The 23,863-nt window shown below is 57.5% G+C and overlaps 6 protein-coding genes across 6 annotated transcripts; all 6 read right to left on the bottom strand.

The window, feature by feature from the left end:
• Nucleotides 1-1,034: 1,034 nt before the first annotated feature.
• On the bottom strand, nt 1,035-7,618 carry BKCO1_19000155 (cytochrome p450; the record flags this gene model as incomplete). Its single annotated transcript, XM_020271944.1, has 6 exons — nt 1,035-1,209; nt 1,280-2,480; nt 2,535-2,836; nt 3,057-4,777; nt 4,828-7,257; nt 7,307-7,618. 6 exons carry the CDS (start codon nt 7,616-7,618, stop codon nt 1,035-1,037), a joined length of 6,141 nt encoding a protein of 2,046 aa, XP_020131262.1.
• A 1,111-nt stretch (nt 7,619-8,729) lies between these two features.
• On the bottom strand, nt 8,730-9,525 carry BKCO1_19000154 (had superfamily hydrolase; the record flags this gene model as incomplete). The annotated part of the gene is made up of 2 exons (XM_020271943.1): nt 8,730-9,458; nt 9,517-9,525. 2 exons carry the CDS (start codon nt 9,523-9,525, stop codon nt 8,730-8,732), a joined length of 738 nt encoding a protein of 245 aa, XP_020131261.1.
• Nucleotides 9,526-11,644: 2,119 nt separating this feature from the next.
• Nucleotides 11,645-12,874, bottom strand: BKCO1_19000153 (uncharacterized protein; the record flags this gene model as incomplete). The annotated part of the gene is made up of 1 exon (XM_020271942.1): nt 11,645-12,874. One exon carries the CDS (start codon nt 12,872-12,874, stop codon nt 11,645-11,647), a length of 1,230 nt encoding a protein of 409 aa, XP_020131260.1.
• A 1,214-nt stretch (nt 12,875-14,088) lies between these two features.
• Nucleotides 14,089-16,132, bottom strand: BKCO1_19000152 (protein ibd2; the record flags this gene model as incomplete). The annotated part of the gene is made up of 4 exons (XM_020271941.1): nt 14,089-15,119; nt 15,183-15,614; nt 15,672-15,902; nt 15,961-16,132. 4 exons carry the CDS (start codon nt 16,130-16,132, stop codon nt 14,089-14,091), a joined length of 1,866 nt encoding a protein of 621 aa, XP_020131259.1.
• A 1,234-nt stretch (nt 16,133-17,366) lies between these two features.
• Nucleotides 17,367-19,487, bottom strand: BKCO1_19000151 (transcriptional regulator; the record flags this gene model as incomplete). The annotated part of the gene is made up of 4 exons (XM_020271940.1): nt 17,367-18,055; nt 18,113-18,363; nt 18,456-18,752; nt 18,958-19,487. 4 exons carry the CDS (start codon nt 19,485-19,487, stop codon nt 17,367-17,369), a joined length of 1,767 nt encoding a protein of 588 aa, XP_020131258.1.
• A 1,569-nt stretch (nt 19,488-21,056) lies between these two features.
• On the bottom strand, nt 21,057-23,171 carry BKCO1_19000150 (mfs general substrate transporter; the record flags this gene model as incomplete). Its single annotated transcript, XM_020271939.1, has 2 exons — nt 21,057-21,991; nt 22,058-23,171. The coding sequence occupies 2 exons, from the start codon at nt 23,169-23,171 to the stop codon at nt 21,057-21,059; spliced, it is 2,049 nt and encodes a 682-aa protein (XP_020131257.1).
• Nucleotides 23,172-23,863: the final 692 nt, after the last annotated feature.

Here is a 23,863-nt window from a genome sequence, read left to right as displayed (position 1 = left end):
GCCCACGCTGAACGTTATCTATGATCTTCGTGGATATTGTCACTTTTATAAAGCGTTTGCGTCGTGAAACTAGGAAAAGACAGCCGGATACCCGAAAAGGACCCACAACGAAGCCAGCTCCGCATGGTTTACCCTGGTACATCGCTATGATCACTTGGGGCTACCGGCCAGGAATCCCCGTGCATGCTGCTTGCTTTTCGATCAGATACGGCAAGTTGATCTGAGACAAGCACGGACGATGAGCAAAGTATCTTCTCACTTCAATTCTGCAAGTGACGATCGTTCGTCGTCGACGCTTCCGATGGGCTGGGGCGGCGCTCCATAGCTAAAACCACCTTTTCAGCATGCAATCAGAGAGACAGGCATGGGGATTACCACAAGCCAAATGCCCGACTTTGCCAACCGTGTCATTTCGAATATTGAGAGAAAAAAAAAATCCTGGAACTGCACCGGAGCACCCCATATCTCTTGGATGCCGATGGCGTCAGGGGTCGTTGCCGACGCGGTCTCCTTGATGGCTTGTCGTGTAATCAGAGTGGTTTGCCCTACTAGTTCCAGCAGCGAGCTGCCTAACTTTATGAGGAAAGGGAATCCCAGTCCGGCAGAACCTAGCCCGAACTTCTCAACGGTCACAGGGTCCATCGGTAGTCTTGGGACTCACTACATGTCATCGCCTCGACCGGTACCGCTTGGAGTAGAGTTAGGAATTGTATAATCATTGGGAATGTTCCCCCTTCCTTGGTCTCTAAAACTACCTCGGTGATTACTCTTTAAGGAAATGGAGCAACGACGAGGATTGCGATCCCATCCAGGATGGCCCCCGCTCCTGTCCTAACTCCCGAGCATTCTAGTTTAGTAGCCCCTATAACCCCATTAGCGCGAGAGAGTTGCTAAGAAAGAGCATGGGTCTATCAGCAAGCCACCCGACAACAACTCGCCAACTCGTGGAGGTCTTCAGTGTGGTATACTACACATTACAATAATTCGATTAGGTATCTTTGTACTTCGTCGTGTCGACAAGAGCATCCCACACGCTATGCCTTGCTCCTAATGAGGACGCGAACACCCTTAGAACCCACCCTCGGCTTGGGAATAAACAAATCGCGCTGCACCCGGACGTCATCGATGGTGGTGTCAAACAATTCCATCCGATCACCAAAGCGCCGAAGCACCGTTGCGAGGGCAATATGCATCTCAGCATACGCAAGACTGACCACACGGTTAGCTCAGCAAGAAACAAGCCGACGTCAAGACAGAGCGAAGAAAAGAAAAAACTCACTTCATCCCCAAACACTGCCTGCTCCCCTTCGAAAAGCTCAACAAATACCCATCCAGGTCCCTCCTCCTCCTCGTCCCCCCCTCATCCAGCCACCTCTCCGGCCTAAACTCCTCACTCTCCGGAAAAACGCTCTCATCGTGATGCACCAACACCGCCGACATGCCGACCGGCACACCCGCCGGAATCAAAACCTCCTTCCCACCACCAGCAGCACCACTCGCAACGAACCGCATCGGCTCATCGGGCGACACGCGCGCCAGCCGCGTCGCCAACCCGTACGACAAGCGCAGCCCCTCTGCGATGCAGGCGGAGAGGTACGGCAGCTGCTCGAGGACGTGCCAGGCGGGCGCGGGCGCGGCCGGGTCGGGCATGGCGCGGGCGAGCTCGGCGAGCAGCGGGCGCAAGGAGGCGGTGGTGGGCTGGTTGAGGAGGTGGAAGACGGTGACGCAGAGGGCCCAGCTGACGGTTTCGGTGCCGGCGCCGATGACGGCTTGGCCTTCTTGCCAGAGGCGCGAGGTTTGCTTCTCGGCGGCGGGCAGGTCGCCGCGGAGGATCTCGTGGAAGATGGTGGTGCCTTGCTCTGCTGGGTTTGGGTTCGTCTTCGTCTTTGCGTCTTCCTCCCTGTGCACCTGGTCGATGGCCTTCATCATGCTGCGCTGGAAGTCCAGATAGGGGGCCATGTCGGGCATCAGCTTCCGGGTCCAGTGCTCGGGCAGGGCGTGCAGGAAGGCCAGCAGCCAGGGCCACTGCTTGACGGTGGCGCCGAGGGCCATGCCGGCGTCGATGCCCTTGGTGAGGTTGGGCAGGAAGTCGTCGCTGGCGAGGAAGTCGTAGCTGTAGCCGAAGGCGTAGCGCGAGACGACGTCGGTGGCCATGCAGCCAAAGGCGTCGGGCAGGTTCACGGGGCAGGCGGTCTGGGCGAAGTTGCGCTCGAGCTGGGCGCACAGCTTGTCGACGACGGCGCGGATCTGCGGCTCGAGGCGGTGGACCGACTGGCGCGAGAAGAAGCGGTTGAAGGGGGCGCGGCGCAGGCGGTGCAGGTCGTGGGCGACGGAGCCGAAGCCGGCTTGGGCGAGGCCGAACTGGCGGGTGTAGAAGGCGTGCTTGTCGCGCTTGGCCTTGGGGCCCGAGGCGTAGAGGGTGTCGATGAAGGCGGGGTCGGAGACGTGCAGCTCGTGGGGGGAGATGCGGATGATGGGGCCTTTGGGGTGGTCAGTGGTGGGTGGGTGGGATGGATGGAGGTCGGGGTGGGTACCATATTGGCGGTGCAGCTCCTTCAGCTTAAAGGTGTACTGGCCGCCCTTGATGCCGTCGTAGTAGTACTCGTACCACAGGGTCAGCGCGGCCAGGGTGGGACCGGGGAAGCTGGCCAGCGGCGACAGGTACAGGCGGTAGACGGCGACACACAGGCAGTACAGCAGGGCAGCCGCGGCACAGGCCGCGTAGGGGTGGGCGGCCAGGCTCTGGAGCAGCTCGGCCATGGTCTCCTCGGCTGCTGCGGCGTTGCAGGGCCACTGCGAGAGGCGGCGGCGGCGGCGGCGACCATTATGTACCGCCCTATTCCAATCGGCGCGGGGATGATTGCCATAACGGCGCTGGGCTCGGGCTGTGGGCTTCGTCGCGGCACAGCGGCACAGCGGCACAGCGGCACAGCGGCACAGACGGTCACGTTCGAGTCATGTGGCTGCATACCCGCGTGTATTGCTAGTCATGCTAGGTGCCGAGTACCTAACATACCCGACGATTGTCTACGTCATCACCTCATGTGTGTACATACTTGGCTTTGACCTCTTCCAACCAACCTCCCACATCATCCACCTTCGCCTCGTCTGCCTCGACCTGGTCGCTCCACTTCTTCACATGGACAAACCCTTTGACATGGCCGGGGTCGCACACGCGCCGCACGAGCTGGCCATCCCTGAGCTTTTCCATGCAGCCCTGGTCAAAACACCTGTCTGCACATTCCCTGCATACCCACATGTCACCGTCGAACCGGCCGGTCCAAGTCTTTCCACACCGGCCATCACACTCTCTACAGATTCCGACAGCCTGCAAGCTCGCGTCTTGTGCAGCTTTGTCTTCTCTTTCCGTGTCAGCCGCATCCGCGTCTTCGGCCTCGGTGTCTGTGTCATCGTCGTTTGCTTCCACCCGTCTTTCGTTCTGTTCAAGCCTCGGGCCGCTGTTGGCAGAAGACGATTTCATTGCAAGGTGCCATGCAATCAAGACGTCTTTGTCGTCTTTCGTCAGCGGTGCCATTGTCTGCGCCAGTATTGCGTACCCTCTGCAGTCGTTGTATGGCGTTTCGTCCTCCAGGAGTTGGAAAGCCCTCTCGAACTGCCTCTTGACCGAAGCTTTTGCCTCGCCATGCTTGCCTGCAACGCGGTATGCCCGCGCAAAGAGGACGGCGAAACCAGCGTCTTCCGGCCTGAGCATCTCGTCGGACCGTTCCATGAGCTGCTTCATGTCCTTCAAGTGTCGGTCAGCATCTGCCGGCTTGCGTTTGAGAAGCTCCACGTATGCCAGTCCAACCCGTCCCATCGTTTTGCCCCAGATCAACGTGACCACATCGATTTGAAGGCTTTTGTCAATCTCGTTCCGTTCGTCAAAGTTTTTCCGCCAGATACGGATTGCTCTCTCGATCCTGTGCAAGTCTCCATCTCGGTCCTTTGGAGCTGAACCCTCTGGTGCATCATCGTAGAAGAGCGCAAGAGCGTGGTAGTATCTGAGATGTGCAAGCCTGGCCGGTTCAGACTTTGCTGCTGCTCTTGCGTCGCGGTACCCTCCGTACAGAACGTCGCGGGAGTGCTTGCGCAACGACAGCCACACGTTCTGGTGGAACTCTTCCGAGTTGGAATCGCCACGGGCTCGCAAAAGCCCCGCCAAGAGAGTACCGTTGTTGGAGTCCGAGACGTGTGCCAACTTGCACAGAAAGTCTTCCACGTCCGGCCAACGCCCCCTGCTGCACATTCGGTCGAAAATGTCCGAGATGAGCTGATAGTCGTCCAGATACTGGTCCAAGAATATTTCCCGCCAAAACTCCATCGCCTTTTCAACTTCTCCCAAGTCCTCTGATAAACCCCGGTAGCTGTTCCACATTTTCTTCCAAGCTGCCGCTTCCGTCCTCCGGAGGTCCGGGCTGTCAAGGAACCTTCTGATAAGCCTTTCGAAATTTTCAAGCGCTCCTGGCCGTGGACAAGCATGGTCGTCATCTTGGGGTTGTATGTTCGCCTGTGCCCGTGCCAGGTACCACAACGCCTTCCAGTTTCTCTCATTTTCTCCAAAAGTTTTTTCACATCTGTCCCTGACCACTTCCCAGTAATTCAGAGCAGCCATGGTCTCAACAACCCGAATCGATGATAGCTCGAGGTTCGGTCTCCCAATTTGCGCCATCGCCCACTTCTCCGCTTCGATGATGGTGTCGAGTGGCAAGCGATTTTCACTGCCGTGGCTCGGCTGCGAAGCTTCCTCTGCCGATCCCAAAAAGAATCCGCCCGAGAGCTTCATCTCCAGTCAGTAACGAGCCCTCGAATTGCCATCATGTGGCTTACCTCTTTCGGCAGTTGGAGGATCCATCCAAGCGCTTGCAACGCGTCCCACTCGGTCTTCTCCAGCCATTCCGACGCCAAAACCTTGGACGCCTGCAGTAACAGATCTTTCCTCTCCAGCACGATCATTCCTTCGAACTGCCCCAAGAGTGCTCGAGCTCCCTCTCCCACAGTTGGGTCCTGAAACCATCGGAGCACCTCGTCGAGCGCTTTCCACCATTGCTTGCTGAGCACAGTTGCCAGCCTATGCGGCGTCAGCCAGACGCGAACGAATCCTTCGTGCAGGAAAAACGCGTGAAGCCATCGGCCGATGGCCAGTTTCATCGATCGCGGTGCACGAGAAAGGTGCGCGTCTTTGACCTGGCCGAGATGCCACGCCAAGTTCTCAACCGCATAATCATGCAGTATTGCCGCGTGTTCTCTGTTCTCAGGGCAGAACGATCTGAGCAAAGAAAGAATGATACGCATGTGGCCGTCCACATGCGTGTAATGGATGCCGACCGCGCGTTTGGTGTAGTGATCCTTGAACAGCTTCTCAAACCCAAACCTTTCGTACATCTGTCCGCCCGAGAATGACTTTAGGAAGTTCTGCATCACTTCGATTTCTTTCGGGTCAGGCGTCTCATCCCCATCGCTCCAGGACCCAGGCGACTCCTGCGTGTGAGCTGAGTAGTACTCCTTGACGGATGGGGCTTCGACACGGTTGCCTTCGATGCTCAGGAACTCGGGATAGGTCGTCTCTATGCGCTTGGCAAGCTGCTTGGGAACATGGCCATGTTTGAGCCATAAGACAACCTCAAGCTCTTCCAGTGTGGGCCATGCATCATCCCTCCTCAAGACCAGCCATGGCAGCATCTCGTTGAAGTTCTTCGTATCTTCTTCGGAAAGTTTCTGATCTCTCAACTGCTCTCCTATGGATAGCCGTGGCGGTAGCAACTGGCCGGGGTTGAGAAGGGTCTTGAGCTCCTCATTCGGATACTTCGAGATGTTGTCAAAGATGAGCTGCAAGTCCGAGTAGCTGTAGGAATTTTCTTGGACCAGTTTGTTTTCGAACTTCTGCTTCAGCAGCTCGGTGTTTGGGGGCTTCTTGCTGAACACTTTATCCAATTTGAAACGAATGAACGTGGCGTGATCTTCAGCCAATGATTCCCGAATGCTTTTGTCTCCGTCGTTGCAGAGATCGAGCATGAAGAGGTGATCCTTCATCCCCAGCTCTTCGAAGAAGCTCGGTGATCCGGTGATGAGCAACCGGATGTGGTTCTCGGCTCCGCGAAGCTTTGAGATGTCTCGGATCATCAAGTTGAGCATGCTCTTGCACCCTTGGTTGCCAGCGTTACCGTCCGCCAGATCAAGCCCATCGATCACGAGGAAGAAGGTTTTCCTGCGCTGCTTTGTGGGCTTACCGCTCTTGGTGACACCGTCCGTTTTGCTCTGGTCCTTGGACCGGAGATATCCCATGAACAACCTGTTCCAGAGCTGTCTGGTGTCGAAGACCCCTGCAACTTGTTCACAATTCTGTGAAACAAACTCCCGATATGCGGTATCCTCTTGAACGAGTTGCCACACAAGAGCCGTCAGAGCGTCGTGGATGGAAATCGAGCCCTTTTTCATACCGGGAACATGCGGGACGCCCTCGGGACTCTCGCAGTAGACCCAAGCTACCTTTTTTTTAAGGCGAACCAATTCCTCAATAGCCCGCCGTGACAGATAGCTCGCCCCGGTGCGATTGCGTGACTTCAGAGCAAACGTAGCCTGGCTTCCGTCTTGGCTGGCACTTGCCCATCGGGAGAATGACTGATTCTTTTGGATCCAGGTTCCGAAAGTCGAATCTCCAACGCTCTGTTCAAGATTGATCTGCACTTGTCTCCAGTACCCAACGTCTGGTCCTTCGTAAGGTAGCTTGGTCCTTATTCTGTTAATGCTCGAGTCTCGTAACTCCTTTTTCTGCTTTTTGGCATTGTCTTCAGTCAACTCGCGGACCTTTTCGTTCGTATCCATCTGCATGAAAAGCTCTCCGTTTGCTATCAGGCCTCTGATTTGCTCCCGCAGCTGTTTGATGTCTTTTTTCTTCCCCTGAACTGCTTCGTCCTGCGCAATGGCGTTCATTGCACCTTTCAGAAATCTCTTGCACTTCGCCCTCAGGCCTTTCGGCTTTTTGGCCAGCTTCGCGCATTCAGCACAGATCTCAATGAAGTAGGCCATCAACGTCTTCAATTTGTCTTCCATGGAACCGAAGATCCTTACCATGGATGACGGTCCTTCACCTCTTTCACGGCGCTTCTGTGAAATCTCTTGGAACAGAATCAAGATGTCGTTGCCGATGTCATCCAGCAGTTTACGAAGTGGCCAGATGTCGAGAGAACTGCTGTAGTTCTGAACAAACTCATACAGAAGCTTGGCAGCGTTGAAGCACACCTTGGCCGGAGGGTAGACCTTTGGACGATAAGCCCCATGAAACAGCTACGCAAAAAGGGAGTCTCACATTGCTTGCCACGTCAGCGGCAATCTCGGAAACCTGGGAGAAAGCATTGACGATGTTTTTGCCAACCGCATCCTTGAGGTTTTGCTTGTCTTGTTCGTTTGTGGCGTCGACTCGAGCTTTGATGGTTTCGTTTGTTGCGGGGGACGAAACGTGTTCCTCAAGATTCAGGCCCGTTGCGTCATGAAAGGCTTCCACGGCTCTTTTCCAGATTTTAGGGAACTCATCCGTTCCTTGAGTGTTTTCGCTGTCGAGCTCTGGCTGTCGTAAGGCGTTTGCCGATGAAGGAGGCTCTGATTTCCGTTCAAAACACATGTTGGGCTGTTAAGAAAGACGGACAAAGTGATCGAGCGGTTGATGCTTAGCGTGAGGCCAGTATGTTTGCATGATCTCTATTCTGAATATATAATGTATGGATTGTCTATTTCCTTCAGTAGTCACGCTCCGAAACTCCTTTGATCACGGTGATCGTGAACGTCTACGGTGTCTGCGATGCTTTTTGCAATGAACTGCGATTGCGTTATGAGCGCGAACGTGTACGGTGGGTCCTCAAACTGTAAGCAGGGGGGGAGCGAACTCATGCTTACATGTGAGGCAATCGATCGCCTCTCTCCGTATTGCTCTACAGCTCAACTCTTGCCCACGTCTCCCGTTCCTGCAGCCTTTCTCTCAATGGAAATTAGTGCCTGTTAAAGAAAAACTGAGCTTGATGATCCTTTGAGGAGAGGGCACAATATGGACTCGTATCGGGAATGTCACCGTCTTCAACGTCTTCGCTCGAGGGCAGTGTCGGCTGCGAGGTGTTGCCCCCTAAAAAATGTGGGGGGGCCAGACCGCTTTTCATATTGCTTTTTTTTTCCAACAAAGATAAATGTATACGTGTACGTCTCACCATGATATGATATTGCGATCAACGGTTTTCGCATGCGAGATTGTGGGGATGAAAGATACCCGAGAGGGAAGAGCCGAAATCTCGCACATCGGAAGCAGCCGGTACATTGCCGCACACACTTGCAATCGACCCGCATGATCAGCATGAGCGAATTTTCCTCGGATGATGCCGAAAGGTCTCAGACGTGGATGGCGTTGGATCGGGAAGTGATTCTCCATTGAATCCCACTTCCGCGTCCTGTGTGTAACCTTGGGCAACCCCCGAAAGGGCCGTCTTGATTGCTAAGCCAAGCACAAGCTTTCATAGCGCCATATCCATTGCAAGCACATACTCAGCCAAACTTCACCAGTGAGCTCGCAGCTCTGATGCTAGTCATTGGAGTGAAAATCCCGAAAGAATGGAATTCGGGTCTGCATTTATGTCGTCTACCCATGATATCATTGAATGTTTTCTTCCACTCTTCGCGTCCTTGAAAGATGCCAAAGTCTATCATGTAGCTTGCATCTCTAATCTAACGCCCAGTCTCGTTCGTCTCTACGAAGACTCGACCTTCTTCATGGCCTCGGCGAACTCGTTCCAGTCGTACATGATGTAGATAGCACCACACTCGTCCTTGAGCATCTTGGCAATCCTCTCCTGCTCCTCGCCCTTCTCGTAGGGGCCGACATATCCGATGAGTGGGATACCGGCGTTCTTGGCGGCAGTGGCACCGCTCCTGCTGTCCTCGATGGCAACACACTCCTTGGGGTCGACGCCGATGGTCTTGCAGGCGTGGAAGTAGATGGCGGGGTCAGGCTTCGACGTGGGCTTTGGAAGAGAAGACGCGGCGCTGAAGACGTGGCCGTCGGGGAAGTAGTGGTCGATCTTGACCTTGCGGAGCGAAGCCTCGACGCGGGACAGGGCGGATGACGAGACGACAGCCAGGCCATACTTCTTCTCGGCAGCGAGCTTCTCCAGGACCTCGGGAACGCCGGGGCAGGGCTGGGCCTTGGCCTCAAGCTTCTCGATGACCTTGCCTAGCTCACGCTCGACGTAGGCATCGAACTCCTCGGGAGCGAGCTCAAAGTTGTATTTCTTGGTGAGGGAGACCATCATGCCGCGGAAGTTCTGGCCGACGAAGTCCTTCAAGAGGGAAGGACCGGTGTAGCGATCGGAAATTCCCTTCTTCTCGAGGATCTCGTTGGCCAGCTCGGCGCAGGCCTCGAAGGCCAGCTCCTCGGACAGGACGAGCGTGTTGTCGCAGTCGAACAGAATCTCCTTGATCTGCAACGCGTGAGCATCGTGTCACCGACGGCGACGAGTCAGGGTGAGGGAGGGCTACCTTGGGCATGTTGGCGGAGTCGTTTATTCTAGCGCGGAGAGGAATGGTGGAGGATGTTGGAGGGGTGCAGGTTGCAGAAGAGAAGAAAGGCTCGGGGCAGTGGAAGGTGGAGGGAGCGGTGGAGCGGGGCAGTGGCAGCAAGGTAAACAATTTGAATGGGCTGAGGCAGTGACGCAAGCGGGGAAGACAAGGTGGCCTGAGCTGAGGCCGCAGATTCGCCGAGCGTGGGGCACGGAAGGAGCTTGGAAACGCGAGGAAAGAACGGAGCAGGTGAGGTGCGAGCAAGCAGGAAGCAGGAAGCAGGAAGCAGGAAGCAGCGGGCGGCGGTCAGGGGGCGGCGAGGGGCTCCGCGCGAGAGAGAGTTTGGCTCCGCGCTACGGCAGCTGCAACGCTCAACGCTCCTCAACCCGCGGAACCCAGCAAGCGCGGGGTCGGCCGGCCGGGCCCTAGCAGCGATCTACCGCTCATCAGCGCCCGCCTCTTGCACCTCTCTGTCTTGCTTCCAGCCGCCAACCGCTCGCGGCTCCGGCGGTACTGTTGCGGCCACCCACACCCCTTGGCGCGGCGCCTGCACGGCTCAAGGGAGCTGGGAGCCAATGCTCATCCCTCAGCAACCCATGCCTTCGTCCGAAAGGGTGCCGGACCGCCAGACGGCGTCTCCAATGAGCGCTTTGCTGTGCTGCATGCTCCCCCCCCTCTGCATTCCACCGGCCCCTTTTGGCGCAGCACATGCCCAATCACCCAGCCGCCCTTTTCGCTAGGATCTGTCTGTGATACAAATCATGCAAGGCTGACGTTGCAAGCCTCGTCACACGTGTGCCTGCTTCAAGTCACCGTCTCTGCCCGTCCGGACCTGCGCCGAGGCCTGTGTGACTGTGCCAGACCTTCTTCCTTCAACTGCAAAGTCCAGCCGAAGTCAAGGATCAGTGTGTTCTTACCAAGTCCTTCAACTTCTTCCCGCAAGGCCCTCTTCCTCCGAATGTGTCTTCCACAGTCCCATGCAAGATACAAACAGCTTGCATTGAATTATTACGAGCGGTTGTAACAGACACTGGCCGGCCCCTTCCGCTTTTTACCACTCGCAATAAGCTCCTCGGGTGAGCATTAACTCAGGCTAACCATTGTCCCTAGCCGTTTATGTTGAAATGTCTTACTTCTCCGTTGATTTAGCCTTATCGAGCACTCCTAGTCCAGTGCCTTACCCCGCGCGCGTGTATTTCAAACACGACTCACAACCCCACCTCCTCCCGAAGATTCGAACGCAACAACAGCTTTCTACCCCTGTGCTTTCACGGTTAACAAGTTGCTAATGGCATTTTTCTCGCAGAGTATTGAGTGAGCTCGGTAAGACTCTCAAGGTCAAGGTGAGTAGTTCGGTCCAGCATACCGCGGATGGACGAACACTTCACAGTACTTGCGATACTCCGCCAGCGAAGACTCGGCACCACGCTACCTCTCATACTGTTTCTCTGAAAGCGGCAGCAAAACGGAGTGTAGCAAACCACCGACACGCCGATGGTGGAGTAGCAATCCCTGCACAAACAGGCAAGGATTTAGCGAAAACGCTTGCCGAGAAAGGCAATTCAATGCCGCTAACAGCGCCGCGAGAAACAACACCAGTCGCGCGAGACGCGCTCTGGTGAGGGCAACAATTGCGAGGAGGCCCTGAGAATGGCCTGGCCTTGCGCTCAGCGGGAAAATGTGGGCTCTATGCCATCGATCTCATCCCAGTGCTCTCCATTATGCTTCTCATAATGACGGTTTCAGCGATGCTTCTGTGGTCAACTCGGCGGAGTGTGCTCGAAGGCGGGGTGTTAGCAAGTGGCGCCGTTTGGTGATGGTAGTGGTGTTACTGCTGCTGCTACGGAGATGGGTGTTGGGGGCAGAAGAGCTTATTGCTTCTACTTCTGGTGGTGGTGCTTCCCTGACACTTGAGAAAAAAGAGTCAAGATTGAGTCGAAGAGGAAGGTCTAAGAAGGAGGAAGCCTTTGTAAATGGCGGCTCATACTCGCTAACGGTTCACCGGATCAAATTAGAAAGAACGACGCCCCTCAAAGCAATTGAGAAGGACAGCCCTTTTTCCAGTCGCATTTGGCTAAACTACCAGTATCTACAGCGATTGAAGTGGCTAATGGGCTAGAACGGTGCCTTCTAAGTCATTCCATCCCTCAAGCACATGCCGTAGACATGCTTCAAACCAGCCCTTGGGAGCCTGCATGGCAGCCAACATCTCGGCCTGCTCGAGGCACATGCGCATCATCAACAGCTGCAGCAACACGGGGCGGCTTGCAACGCGGCTTGCGCTACAGATTGTATGCACTCGCGGTTGCAGTAGAGATTGTGGCAGCTGCTTTTGAGCCACCACTTCAAGAGGCTCCTGCCTCTCCGTCTTCCCGGTGACTCGAGGATGCCGGTGCAGGTTCAAGAATACTCCCCTACCACGATAAGCCCTGTTGCTGCGCTTGCTTTCACCAACACCACCGTGGAGGCGACGTGGCTCCTCGCGATGGACTGGAATGATCTCGATCAGATGAGAGCGAAGAGACGTGCTCGCCTTGCCCATCCAACAGCGCTCATCTCCCCCCGAGCCAGCAGTCTGAGCCCTCTTCTCCAACGGCGTCCTCATCACATCCCCTCCCAAACCCCAAGCCGCAACCACAGCCTCCTGCTCCATCGCCCGCACGCTCTCCCACAAGTCAGCGAGATCCCTCACATCGTCCTCATCATACACACCAGCTCCTTCCCACCCACCCTCACCACCACCACCCCGACACCCCTCGCGAGGACATGCCCCCATCACAAACACAAAAAACGGCGACCACCCAGCCTCCCCCGCGGCCTCGACCTCGACATCCCACCGCACCTCCGCGAGGCCCTCGGCGACCGCCACAAACGGCCACACCAGGTCCTCCAGCACCACCCCGCGCCGCCGGCTTTTGCGCTCCGCCGTTCCCACCGTCGTTTCCGCAGCCGATGCCGTCGCAGTGCTCTTCTTGCGTGTTCTGCTGCTGCTGCTGCCACTGCTGTCGCTCATGCCCTTCAACCCTCTCGACCGGCCAGCTCTTTCCTCCACCCCGACACCACCACCACCCGCGGTCCTCATAGCACCCAGCGGGTCCGACAACGCGAGCTCAAACGCTTCTTCTTCTTCTTCTTCCTGCTTTGACACCATCTCTCCGCGGCCAACTATGGCACCATAGCCCGCGCTGCTCGGTGGTCTGCGGCCGGTGCGGGGAGGATGGGGAGGAGGAGGAGGAGGAGAATGACGATGATGATGATGAGGAGAAGGCGCGATGGCGACGCTGTGGCCGCACTGGAACAATTCGATTGGGTAATGGATCGTGGCAGGAGGGGACATTTCCCATACAGAGGAGCACCCAACGTTGGTGATGCACAGGGGGAAGGACGCCGCGAAAAGAAGGAAAGAGATTGGAGAAAAAGAGAGAGAATCAAGTGGTGTTGAGTGAGAACGGAAAAGAAAAAAACACCCACGAAGCGTAAGGCGAGGCGGGTTATGTAGGAACTGTGCAGAATAGAAAACAAGGTCTGATATTAAGTAGTCAATAGGCCGTGCACTGCTTTATATCACTCCAGCTGCCCGACAGGTCGAGCGATGCTCCGACCCAACTTACACCTTTCCAAACGAACAACAACAACATCATGCAGATGAGGTCGGTGGCCTGCATTGGACGGTGAAATGTCAAAGAGAATGCAAGAGCGAAACGGAAGAACTACAAACTGGACATTGGACAATCAACGACATGCCGGGGTCCGTCTCGACCAAGACAAGCAATCACCTCCGCAATCATCAGGCGAAAAGGGCTGATAGTAGGGCCGAGAGAGCCCGCGATGGGTTGATGTTTGCTAAGTAATGTCTGTAGTGGGTTTTGTGTCGTTCTTTTCAATGTGTGAGTGTGGAAGTTATTGAGTAACATAGAGGGTGGTCAAACGCAGTCCACGATGCCGCACCGAAATTGGGGGATGACCTGAAGCGAAGGATATCCACACCTGAATCCTCCTCCGCCAACCGATAGACCACGAACAATCGTGCCTAAAGCCACATTACCAAGAGTGGGGTTTCATTTCTCTCCACTTCCTCTCCCTCCGGTCCGTCCAGTGTCTCTCCCGATCTCCTCCCTTCACCAGTCCTCCATCGCCTTGAAGTACCAGCTATGCACTTATCTTTTTTCCGTCGTATGGGTCCGTAACGTAACCGTCGTAGCCAAGAATGCTATGCCATGCCAACTGTTTGAAAGCCATGAGAGACCGAGGGCTCTGTGGGCGAACTTGCCCAAGAGCCCTTGCTCACCCAAAAGCAAAATTCAGCCCAGAGCAATTAATTGCCTGAGCCTCAGTCTCGCCGTCGCCGAGCAAGAATTGTTGTCAAGAAAGAAAGAAAAAACTCAACCAGAAACGCCTGAAAATGCAAATGAACAACAAACTTGGAGGCGTAGGAGACCCAGCTCTCACCAACCAGGGCCACGCTCACCAGTTTCTCAACGCAGGAAACGCTTTCAACAGCAAGCAGAAAAACAGCGACAGGAAGAGGCAACGAAACGGGAACCCCGGATGTCAAACGCTCTTGCCCAACGCCACGGGATCGGTATCTCCTCGGGCATCTCCTCGGGTACCTCCTCCGTCGCTGAGTTCGTCGGTTGTGGCCTCATTGCCATGATCCTGGGAGATCACGGAATTATCCGGAGGTTCAGAAAGCGCTGGTGGAGGTACATACCCAGCATCGACATCGGCATCAACGTCGGGCGGAGCCACGCTATCGTCATAATCGTCCTCAAAGTACTCGTCTTGTCCATCGATGGTTCCGTCGGGGTTGACTTGCTGATCGTACTCGTGCTGCGGCGCCTGCTGCTGCGAATGTTGGGCCTGCTGGGCCTGCCGAGCGCCGCTGCCCTTGGCTGCCTTCTTTCCCTTGCGGCCTTTCATTTTCGCCTTCTCCAACAGACGCCGCTTCTCCGCCATACGCTTCTGCTCCTTGCGGTCCTTGATCTCGTACTGGCGAATCAAAGCTCGCGGAGGCTCACCGAAGATGTCCTCGTATTCACAAAACTCGCAGATCCAGATGTCATCGCGCGCCGGCGGGTGATGGTAGTTTGTATACTCCTGCTGGAGGCGACGGCGACGAGCAGCCATCGCGTAGATCTTCTCGGGTTTGCGTCGCGGCTTCTTCGGTTGCTGTTGTGGGGTGCCTTGCTGGGCATTGGGAGCCGGTGGCGGCGCCTGCTGGCCGGGCACCGACGGGTGCTGCGTGCCGTTCATCTGCGGACTTGTTTGTGTGCCGTGGGTAGACCTGGCGGCCTGTGTCGGTAGAGGTATGCGTGATGCGGAAGGCGGACCTGCAGACGATGGCGCAGGTGGAGGTGCGCGCGGGTCAGCAGCAGGGTAGGTGCCGTTTGCGCTGGGCCAAGCAGGCTGGTTGAGCGAGCCGCAGGTGAAGGTGAACTGCGTCTTCTGCGGCGTGGTCTTGGCTGCTTCCTGCTGCAGCAGGCTGACGTTTTCCTTGCCCTTGCTCTGCTGCTGCGACGAGTGGCCGGCGGCGTTTGCGTTTGCAATGGCAGTAGAGATGATGCCGTGGTCGTAATTAGCCGCTGCTTCGCCGTTAGCCGACCTATCTCATGCGCGCTTGGACGCAAACGCGGGTGAGTGCATACCCTTTCCGTTTGCCAGCGCACCGTTCGTTCTTGCTCTGCCAGCGCCGCCGTTAGCGTAAGCGTTGAGACTAGATGTTGAAGCTCCCAACGGCCGTCGTTCGTTCGAGGACCTCGCTGCTGATCTGCCATACCGTCCTCTGCCAGCTCCCGAGATGCCCGTGCCCGAGCCCGGCGCGGGCATGGCCGACGAGCCGCTTCCGTAATATTGCCCCACGTTGTTCTCTCCGTCGTGCGCAGCGTCGCCGCCTTGCGTCGAGATGCCCATGCTCGCCATCTCGGCCGTCAGGTTGCCGTGGTGTCCCGCGCTGCCCGACACCGGTATCTTTCGCTTCTTGTTGTTGTTGGAGTTCTCGAAAGAATCGTAGCCGTCGGCCGATGACGCGGATCCAGGTGGGAGGGGGTTCGACACGCCGCTGCCCAAGCCGCCCGTCGCTGCTTCAAGTGTCAGAAGGCCCTGGCTAGAGATTTTTCGCCGAGGCTGAAACCAACCAAGCCGCTCGTCGTCGTCCTCCTCGCTCTCGGGCTCCGAGTGGTCTGCGCCGCAGCAGCACTTGTGCTCCTTCTCCCCGCGCTGCTGGCGTGTCGAAATGCTCTGCACCTTGTCCGGATGTGTGTAGGGGAAATCAAAGACCGGCGACGAGCTCACGGGCGGCGACGGGTACGTGATGGAATCGGCCTGCTCGGGCGACAGGCGGGCGCGCAGGCGGCGCTTGGGGAGCGCTGTGGACTCAATGTCAGCGTCTGCAGGACAAACTAGGCGGTGCGAGAAGCGTCATACGCCTGATAGGACGGTCGGGGTAGAGCGGAGAAACGGTGTCTGGGGAGGAGTGGCGGATGGAGGTGGATCGCCAGTCGTAGCCTGCCCATGAGAGTATACACATTAGCGAATAAGTCGCAAGGCGTACGAGGCCGCAGATCACGGCGACATCTGGGAGGACCGGACGAGGCATGGCTGGTGGTTCGCTGGCAACCGAGCGTGGAGTTTGTGGGCGGTGGCAGTGGGGCGCAGAGGGTTGGGCACGAGGAAGTAGCTGGGTGCAAACGAACCGGATCCTCGATATGCATCGGTGGCGGCTGCCATGACGGAGGCTGTCTCCTTCCGCGTGGGGGAAAATTGCAGTCAAGCGGTGCGCGCGCAAGATGCAAGCTTCTTCCTCTGGCGACGACTCACACGGTTAGCTGAAAGATTCTCGCTTTGCACCCGCCCCTTGGGCCGCCGCACGCGAGTACCCGGTGGGCCCGCGCCGGGGAGCAGGCGCGCGGGCGCGCTGAGATGCACGCGGGCAGCGCAGGCGGGCACCGATGGGGAGCGGGCCGACGTGTGGGCGCGGGCGCCGTGGTGTGCGGTCTATCTCGAAATCTCTCGGCAAGCTGGCAATGATGCGCTGGCCCTAGCTACCTTTGCGCGGGCCTGGGTTGCTGCGGCGGCAGGGAAGGTGCGGAGGGCATGGGGAAGCATGGGCTGACTTACAACTCAACGGCTTCGATGAATGTGGGCGACTGTACAACGGACTGTTCTGACTTGCGGGTACGTCGCGGACATGGGGAAGAGGTCAAGTCGTTGGAGATCCCATGCCACTTACGCTAACCCCCATCGGGGAACGGTCTTATAAATTGGCCGGATGTCAATCTCACAAGTCCCGACAGTGCGTCATGCCGCGCTTCCCTGACCGGTCCTGTTGAATAATGCCCCTCACCGTGCTCCCGAACCCGTTGTGTTGGCCGAGGCTCTGACGCGACCCCTACATGCGATCACAGAAGACAGCACAGTCAAAAGGCGGGACCGATCCCGCGCCAGGGTCCAGAGGCGGCCGAGGCGCCAACTTCTTAGCCATGAGTCAAATTCCATTGCTTTTGAGCCGATATACACCTCTTCGCGTCAAGTTGTAAACGAAGCTTCAAAGCCATGGCCTCCACGAGGGGTGTCGTCTCGCTCCCGAACGCCAATGCTGACAATCCCACCAAATTCCGGGCTCCACCAACCTTTCGCAAACGCCGGCTAATAAGTACTATACAAAAGAAATGTCCAAAGTTTATAGAGCAGGTTGCAACCATGGTGGAAATCGGATGAAGCAGCATCGACGCCGTGGCATCAATTCCCAACCCTGTGCGCAAACACAGGCCCATATACTATCGCTCGAATATTCCAGAACGCCCAATTCATCCTCCATATTAGCCCAAATGTCATTTGTCCCGGTGTTCGCCAAACTGTTGCTGCCACAACACCAGGTTTCGTGTCAGCACGTCCATCATCTCAAGGCTGTTCAGCGTGCCGTAATTCTCTTCCTTTCCGTCTGCTGTCTTGGCAATGGAGTTGTTGCCGTCAGCGTGAGCCATCTTGTCCGGAGTGTCGCCATTGACCACCTGGAGCGTCTTCACGACAGCCATGGCCGAGGTGGTCGTGGACGTCTTCTCGCTGGCCATCTCGACCTGAACACGCGAGATGTATTCCAGCATGTGTGAAGCCGTTCCGTTCATATCTTTCCAGCTTATCTTATCGAGCTTGGACACACCCATCTTCTTGCCGCTCTTGGTGTTCCTTCCCACCACAGGGACATCGCTGCCGCTGCCATTTGCTGCCGTATCTGTCCCGTTCACTGGCGATCCTTCTTCATCTTTGTCTTTGTGATTGCGCACTCCATTCCGACCTGGCGATCCCGGCGCCTTGTCGACTGAATTGACATCGCGATCGCGAGTATACTGGTTGCGCCCTACGCGATTGCCGCCGCGCTTCTGACCACCGGACTTGCCGGTTCTTTTGGGATTCGTTGCTGGCGCGGTAGGGGTGTCGCGGGTCTGGTTCGCAGGCGTCTCGGTCTCTGGCTGTTCGGATTCGTTTGGCGTCTCGCGTGTAGGATGTTCTGTCTCCATGTCTGGGTCGAGTTCGTCAGCAACTGTACTGGTATTGAATACTCCAACCGGTCTCGTACCTTCACCACGTCTTCTGTCAGCGCGTCCTTTCCGCTTACCGGCAGCTTCTGCTCGTTCCCGCTCCTTTTCCTTTTGTTCTCTCGCAATTCTCTCCTGCTGACTCCTTGCCGCGGCACCACGTGGCTTCTGTTTCTGGCTTGCCGAGTTGCTCTTCGAACGGCCATCCTCATCCGAGTCAAGGCCCTCTGATGGAGCAGGAGAGCTAGAAGACCCTGATCCAGTTCGCTGCCGCTTGATGCCTTGCTTGACTCTACACGTAGGATCCGTCAGTACAGTCACTGCTCTTTCGACGCTGCATGCCACGGCCGACCGGCGCATCCAGCAGCAATTGACTCCACTCACTCTTCGCTTTCGTCGCGGCCTCTTTTGCCTTTTCTGGTACCATTTTCCGACGCGGTTGCTCCGCCTTCGCCCTTACTGTCCTCCAGAACCTGGCGAAGAACCTCGTCATCATCGTACGCCGCCCGACTGTTCATTGTAGAACGACGCTTCGTAAACGCTTCAACGCTCGACCGTGACGCCTTGTCTTTTTCTCTCGAATTCCTCGACTCGGCCTCTTTGGAAACGGAGGACTTTCTTGCGGTGTGTTTCGACAGCACCTTGTTGCCAACGACGGGAATGTAGTGGGAGTACTTTTGTCTGAGCATCACCCTCGTTAGCAGATGTAGACACATACATACAGCGATTGGTGGTGTTGAGAGTTGGAATTGGCGCCGGTGGCGTCAGCTGAAGGCCGACAGGAGGCAGTGTCGCGACACTTCCCTGGAGGCAGAAACCACTGATCGACCGAACGACTTCCAAAGAGGGGGACTAATGCGGTGCTAGAAGCTGGCGCCCTACTCACCCTTTGGGACTGGACAAGAGGTTGTGCAAATCCTTGCGGCAATCCTCGCAGAAGTAGTTTTCTGGCACCGCCTTCTCCTCCATGATGCCGACGCAGCCGCCGTGTTGCCATACTTTGCATTTATCACACTGGATGAAGAGGCCGCCCACGTCCTCGGCCTGGAGGTCGGAGCCGACCGCCAGATCCTCATCGTCTGACGGCGGGCCCGGGTACTCCTGGTAGCCGCAAATACAGCGTGTTGTCTCCTCCTCGTCGTCGCCGACCTCTTCGTCGAGCTCCTCGTCCATTTTGGCAGCCTCCTCCTCCTCGATGTCCTGGGCGCGTGTGCGGCGGCGAGTCTGAAGCTCCTCGCTGTGACGGGTGCGACCGGTGTCGTCGCCGTCATCGGACGAGAGCGAGCCAGGCGAGTCGGACTTGCGCGGCGAGGAGGCTTTGTTGTTGGATCTGGTTGTGCGGTCGCGGGAGGAGAGGGAGGAGGAGGAGTTGCTGTGCGCTGGCGGTGGAGCGCGCGACGAGCGGCGTAGCGTCATGGTGCAATGCTGGGGGAGAAGGGCGGAAAGAGTGAGATCGGAGGCTCTTGGCACTGCCTGAGGTATAGAGAGACGTGACGAGGCGGGTGCACGCGTAGGGGCGCCGAAATGAGCGGCAGCCGGTGTGCGGAGTCGAGTGGAAGCTGTCGGCGTGGGAAGGGCGGAGCTTCAAAGCTGGGTGACGATTGCGGGGGCAGAGAGAAGCTGGAGAGCGGGAGTGGGCATTCTCTCAGCAGAGACAACGACGGCGAGCGTCTGGTGGGTTGTGCGAGGCGTAGAGGGCGAGATAGACGGGTCGAGTCTCCAGTGCGGGCAACTTCAGAGCACCGCGCGAGAAACGCATTCCAGGCCGAATGACGGCGCTAGCGTCGGGTTCGGCTTAGCGCTCGGCATAGGCCCCAGCGCACGTCAGGACCGTCGGCTGTGCGGGTCAGGCGCCGGGCTGCTGAGAGCTGCGAGGAAACGACTTCCTGAACGTGAAAACATGACGGCAGAGCGCGGCAGGGTCGGGCACTGCGGCGAGAGGGCTGCGGAGAGATTGCTGTGAGTTTCGGCGCGTCTTGCAGGACGGAGCGGACGAGGGGCGAGGGCGAGGACGTGTTTGGGGGCTCTCGGTCGGCTGAGCAGGGCGAGCGCGGACGCGCTGGACGGCAGCAGGAAGCAGACTGCTAAGCGAGAGTCTTGGCCATTGCCGGGGCGGCCTTGCGGCCTGCTGCGAGGCAGCAACTCTGATGAGATGGAGCTGTTTCCCCAACGCCCCTCTTGTGACGGCATCGCGCAGGGGCGTGCACGTGGGCGATGACTTACACGCGCCGTCCACTCGGCCCGCCTTGCATCCAGCTGCTCGCGCTCTCCCACAGCACGATCTTCAGCTCGCTTCATCCCGCCGAACTGCACAACTCCACCTCGTCTTGGCATGCGCATGATTCACATTTCCGGCATCGCGACCCGCCGGGGACCCCCGGCCATCCCGCACAACTTGCACGGCTTGCACTTGAGAATGAACTACCAGCCTCCATCAGCACTGGCATCTTCCGTGTCTAGCGTCCGTCCCCTGCCTTTGATGTGATCCCCCTTCACCATCAGATCACGCGCCATCTCGCAGCAGAGGCCCGGTCAAGGCACTGGAATGAATCAAATTGAACGACTAAACTGCCAACAGGCGTGGCTGGGCAAGGGTTCAACCCTCCCGACCACGTCGCAACATCAAGCAACACTCTCGAACAGCAATTCTCCCGGGGGTATCGTCCTTCCTCCTCTCTGATATTATCATATTTTCTCGTGTCTTTACGGACGCTCCTCGTCCAGCCCATGTGCTCCCTGACGCTCGCCGTATTTCCATTACTCGAAGCTGGTACATGTCGTTTACGCCCTCGCTGCGCTTGAAAGGTTGGCCAAAAATGATTGCGGAAGAACTGACATAGCGAGAAAGGCTGAAAGCACCGAGCACCGTACCTCCACTGATCCAATGGCAGGCGACGCCTCGCAACGCCTCGCAACGCGCCAGACGGCGACCATCTGCCCAAGTAGCTTGCAGACGACTGACTGCTGGCAGGACCGCTTCCTGGTTCAAGCGTAGTTCGCGTACCTGCTGCGCGCCCGCACCTTTGCGCCATACTTGTAAAAGATCCAGGGAGCCGGGACCAGGATCGCCGCGATGCTGCCGATCATCGTCAGTGTGTACTGCACCCCCAGAGTCTCGAACATCGGCCTCGAAGCTACGTTCAACCCTGCAGCGAATCCGTATCTGGCCACGGTGATGCCTCCCAGCGCGCTCGCGGCGTACGGGCCGTAGCTGTCGATGATATACTGGAAGCTCGAGATCTGGATCGAAATGAGGGCGTACCCAAACACAAAACACGCACCGATGCCCGACCATGGAGAGATGGACGGGTAGTTTGTCCAGGCCAGCCAAAATATGCATATCGCGAAGAAGGGCGATGCTACCATGCAGGGCCAGAGCCGCGACTCGGGTGGGAACGTGGCTTCGGGTCCATCGATGACTTGGCGCTTGGCTAGAGCGCGCATGTCGAGCTTGTACCAGATGGGTGTCAGGCACGTGCTGAAGATGGTGCCGGCGCCGATGGAGAGGAAGACCAGGGTGGTCTCTCCGCTGGAGAAGCCGTAGGTATCGGCAAATATGAACTCAAAAGCCGACAGGAAGACAAATAGCAGGACGTTCAACACAACGGTATAGATCCCCAGGATGATGATGACGGGCTCACGACACCAAAAGATGATAGGCCGCGGTAGGGTCTCTCTGAGACGAGACCAAAGACCGCCTCCAGTCTCCAGTCCGCTTCTGTACCTCTGGTCCCCAGTTACGCGCCGCAGGTGCTGGGCTTTCCAGGTTTGGAGAAGCGGAGAGTATGTCTCCGGCAACCAGATCAGAGCAGCAACCCACACCGGAAAACTGATGATCAAGGTAATCCAGTCGGCCCAATAAAAGGTCACTCTTCCGTACTCGACGATCCAGCCTCCCGGGATGGGTGCAAGCGCGGTGGCTATGGAGAATGTCAGCAAAGATATTCTACTCAGTCTTAACCAGCTTAAAAAGGCTCGACACTTACGAAGCGTATTCATGAGCGCCAGGATAGGATACATGATACTTCTCTCCTTCGCGTCGAACACATCGTGCATGACGCTCCCACTCACCGCACCCGTCACGCTCGAGAACAGCCCGACAACCAACCTCGAAATCACTTGCCCGGCCAGATCCCGAGAGACGGCGGTCCCCATGACGGCGAGGAGATACACAAAGCCGGCAATGAAGAAGCACCAGCCCCTGCCGAACGTCTCGGACAGGGGCCCCACGAACAGCGAGCCGACGGCGATACCGATGGAGAAGGCGGCCGTGTTGAGCGAGGCGGCAACGCGGCTGACGCCCAGCGCCTCGGCCGCGGCCGCGGCGTAGGACGAGTCGGCGCTGCCGGCCCAGGTCTGGGTGAAGGAGAGCCAGGTGACGATCCAGAAGGCGGCCATGCGGCTCTTGAGCGGCCAGTTGCGCGGGTTGGTGGGGTCGTTGGCGCCCGTGCTGTGGACGGGGATGATGCGTTCGGGCTCCTCGGGCGGCACGGGCGCCGCCCGCGGCTCCTCGAAGAAGTGCGACGGGTCCATGACCTCGCCCGAGTGCCGGGAGAAGTGGCTGATGATGGACTCGGTCGACTTTCGCCGGGCGGGGATCGCGGAGAGGCGGATGACGGCGGGCGCGAAGGCGTTGTCGGAGGAGGAGGAGGTGGTGGAGGCGGAGCTCATGGAGCTCGTCGATTGGCTGGTCGGCAGCGACGTCTTCTCGTTGGTCGAGGCGTACCCGCTGTCCTGCTGCGGCTTGACGGACTGGGACGAGGCGGAGGATGAGTGGATGCTGTCTGTATCTTGTCCGGTCGACTTCTCGGACTTCTCGCTGCTGACAGAGTAGTAGCTGCTCTTGTCGGATCGGATCGACTCGGCACAGCTGCCCGGATTGGACTTCCAAACCTGCGAGGATGAGTAGCTCTGCAGCTGCTGCTCGACGTCGGAGTGCCACTGCTGTTTGATGTTCGGACCGAGGCAGGGCAGGGGCAGGGTTGGCGTGTGATGCTTTATGACGGCGACATCAGGCGCTTCCTTGGACCGGTTCTCCTCCTCATGGTGGGTGTGCTCGACATAGCGTCCTATCTCACGGTACTGACGTATCGACTGCATGATGGAAGAGTGGTTTCAAAGGGAGGTATGAGTAGGTACTCTCTTGTTCCATCAACTGCTTCCCAAGGAGCACCAGTGGATGTTTGTTGAGACAGGATACTGCAGGCAGGGTTGAGGCAGCGAAGTGGTAAACACGCTGGGGAGCAAGACGAGGATCCTCTTAAGTACTCGGGGGAGAAGGAGAGCAGCAAAGAAGAAGAAAGGCCTACTGGCTTAGGCGTGTTTGAAGATTTGGGAGATTGAACCGAGGAGGGGCGACATCATACCAAAGTGCGGCGCTAACGATGTCACTCTCGGCCAATGTCCACGATGCCACTCTCCGCCCCCCCGTGGCCGCGCATTTTCTCGTTTCCACCGCAGTCGTGTGCACTTTTTTCCCCTGCTTAGTGTTCCTTCTGTTCTTCTTTCCCCATCCCTCCTCTCTAACCCCCCTCCCCCCTACGCAGGATGAGGCATATGGGGGTGGTGCGATGGCACCTTACTCCACCCGGCCTCTGCGCGCGTTGCGCGGCCTTGGTCGGGCTAGCTGCCTCCATTCGCCTCTTCCGCTCTCAGCTGGACAGCGTATGCCGTGTATTGGACGGCCGAAAGAGCGGGGAGCGAGCAAGCGGGAAAGATCGAGAGGGTAGCGAGAAAAGAAGCGCGAGAGAGAGCGCAGGGGGGTCCTTGTGGACGGAGATGCCCTGTGGCTA

The sequence above is a fragment of the Diplodia corticola genome, assembly GCF_001883845.1.
Source record: "Diplodia corticola strain CBS 112549 chromosome Unknown scaffold19, whole genome shotgun sequence".
NCBI lineage: Eukaryota > Fungi > Ascomycota > Dothideomycetes > Botryosphaeriales > Botryosphaeriaceae > Diplodia > Diplodia corticola.
This window is presented reverse-complemented; position numbering and strand designations above follow the sequence as displayed.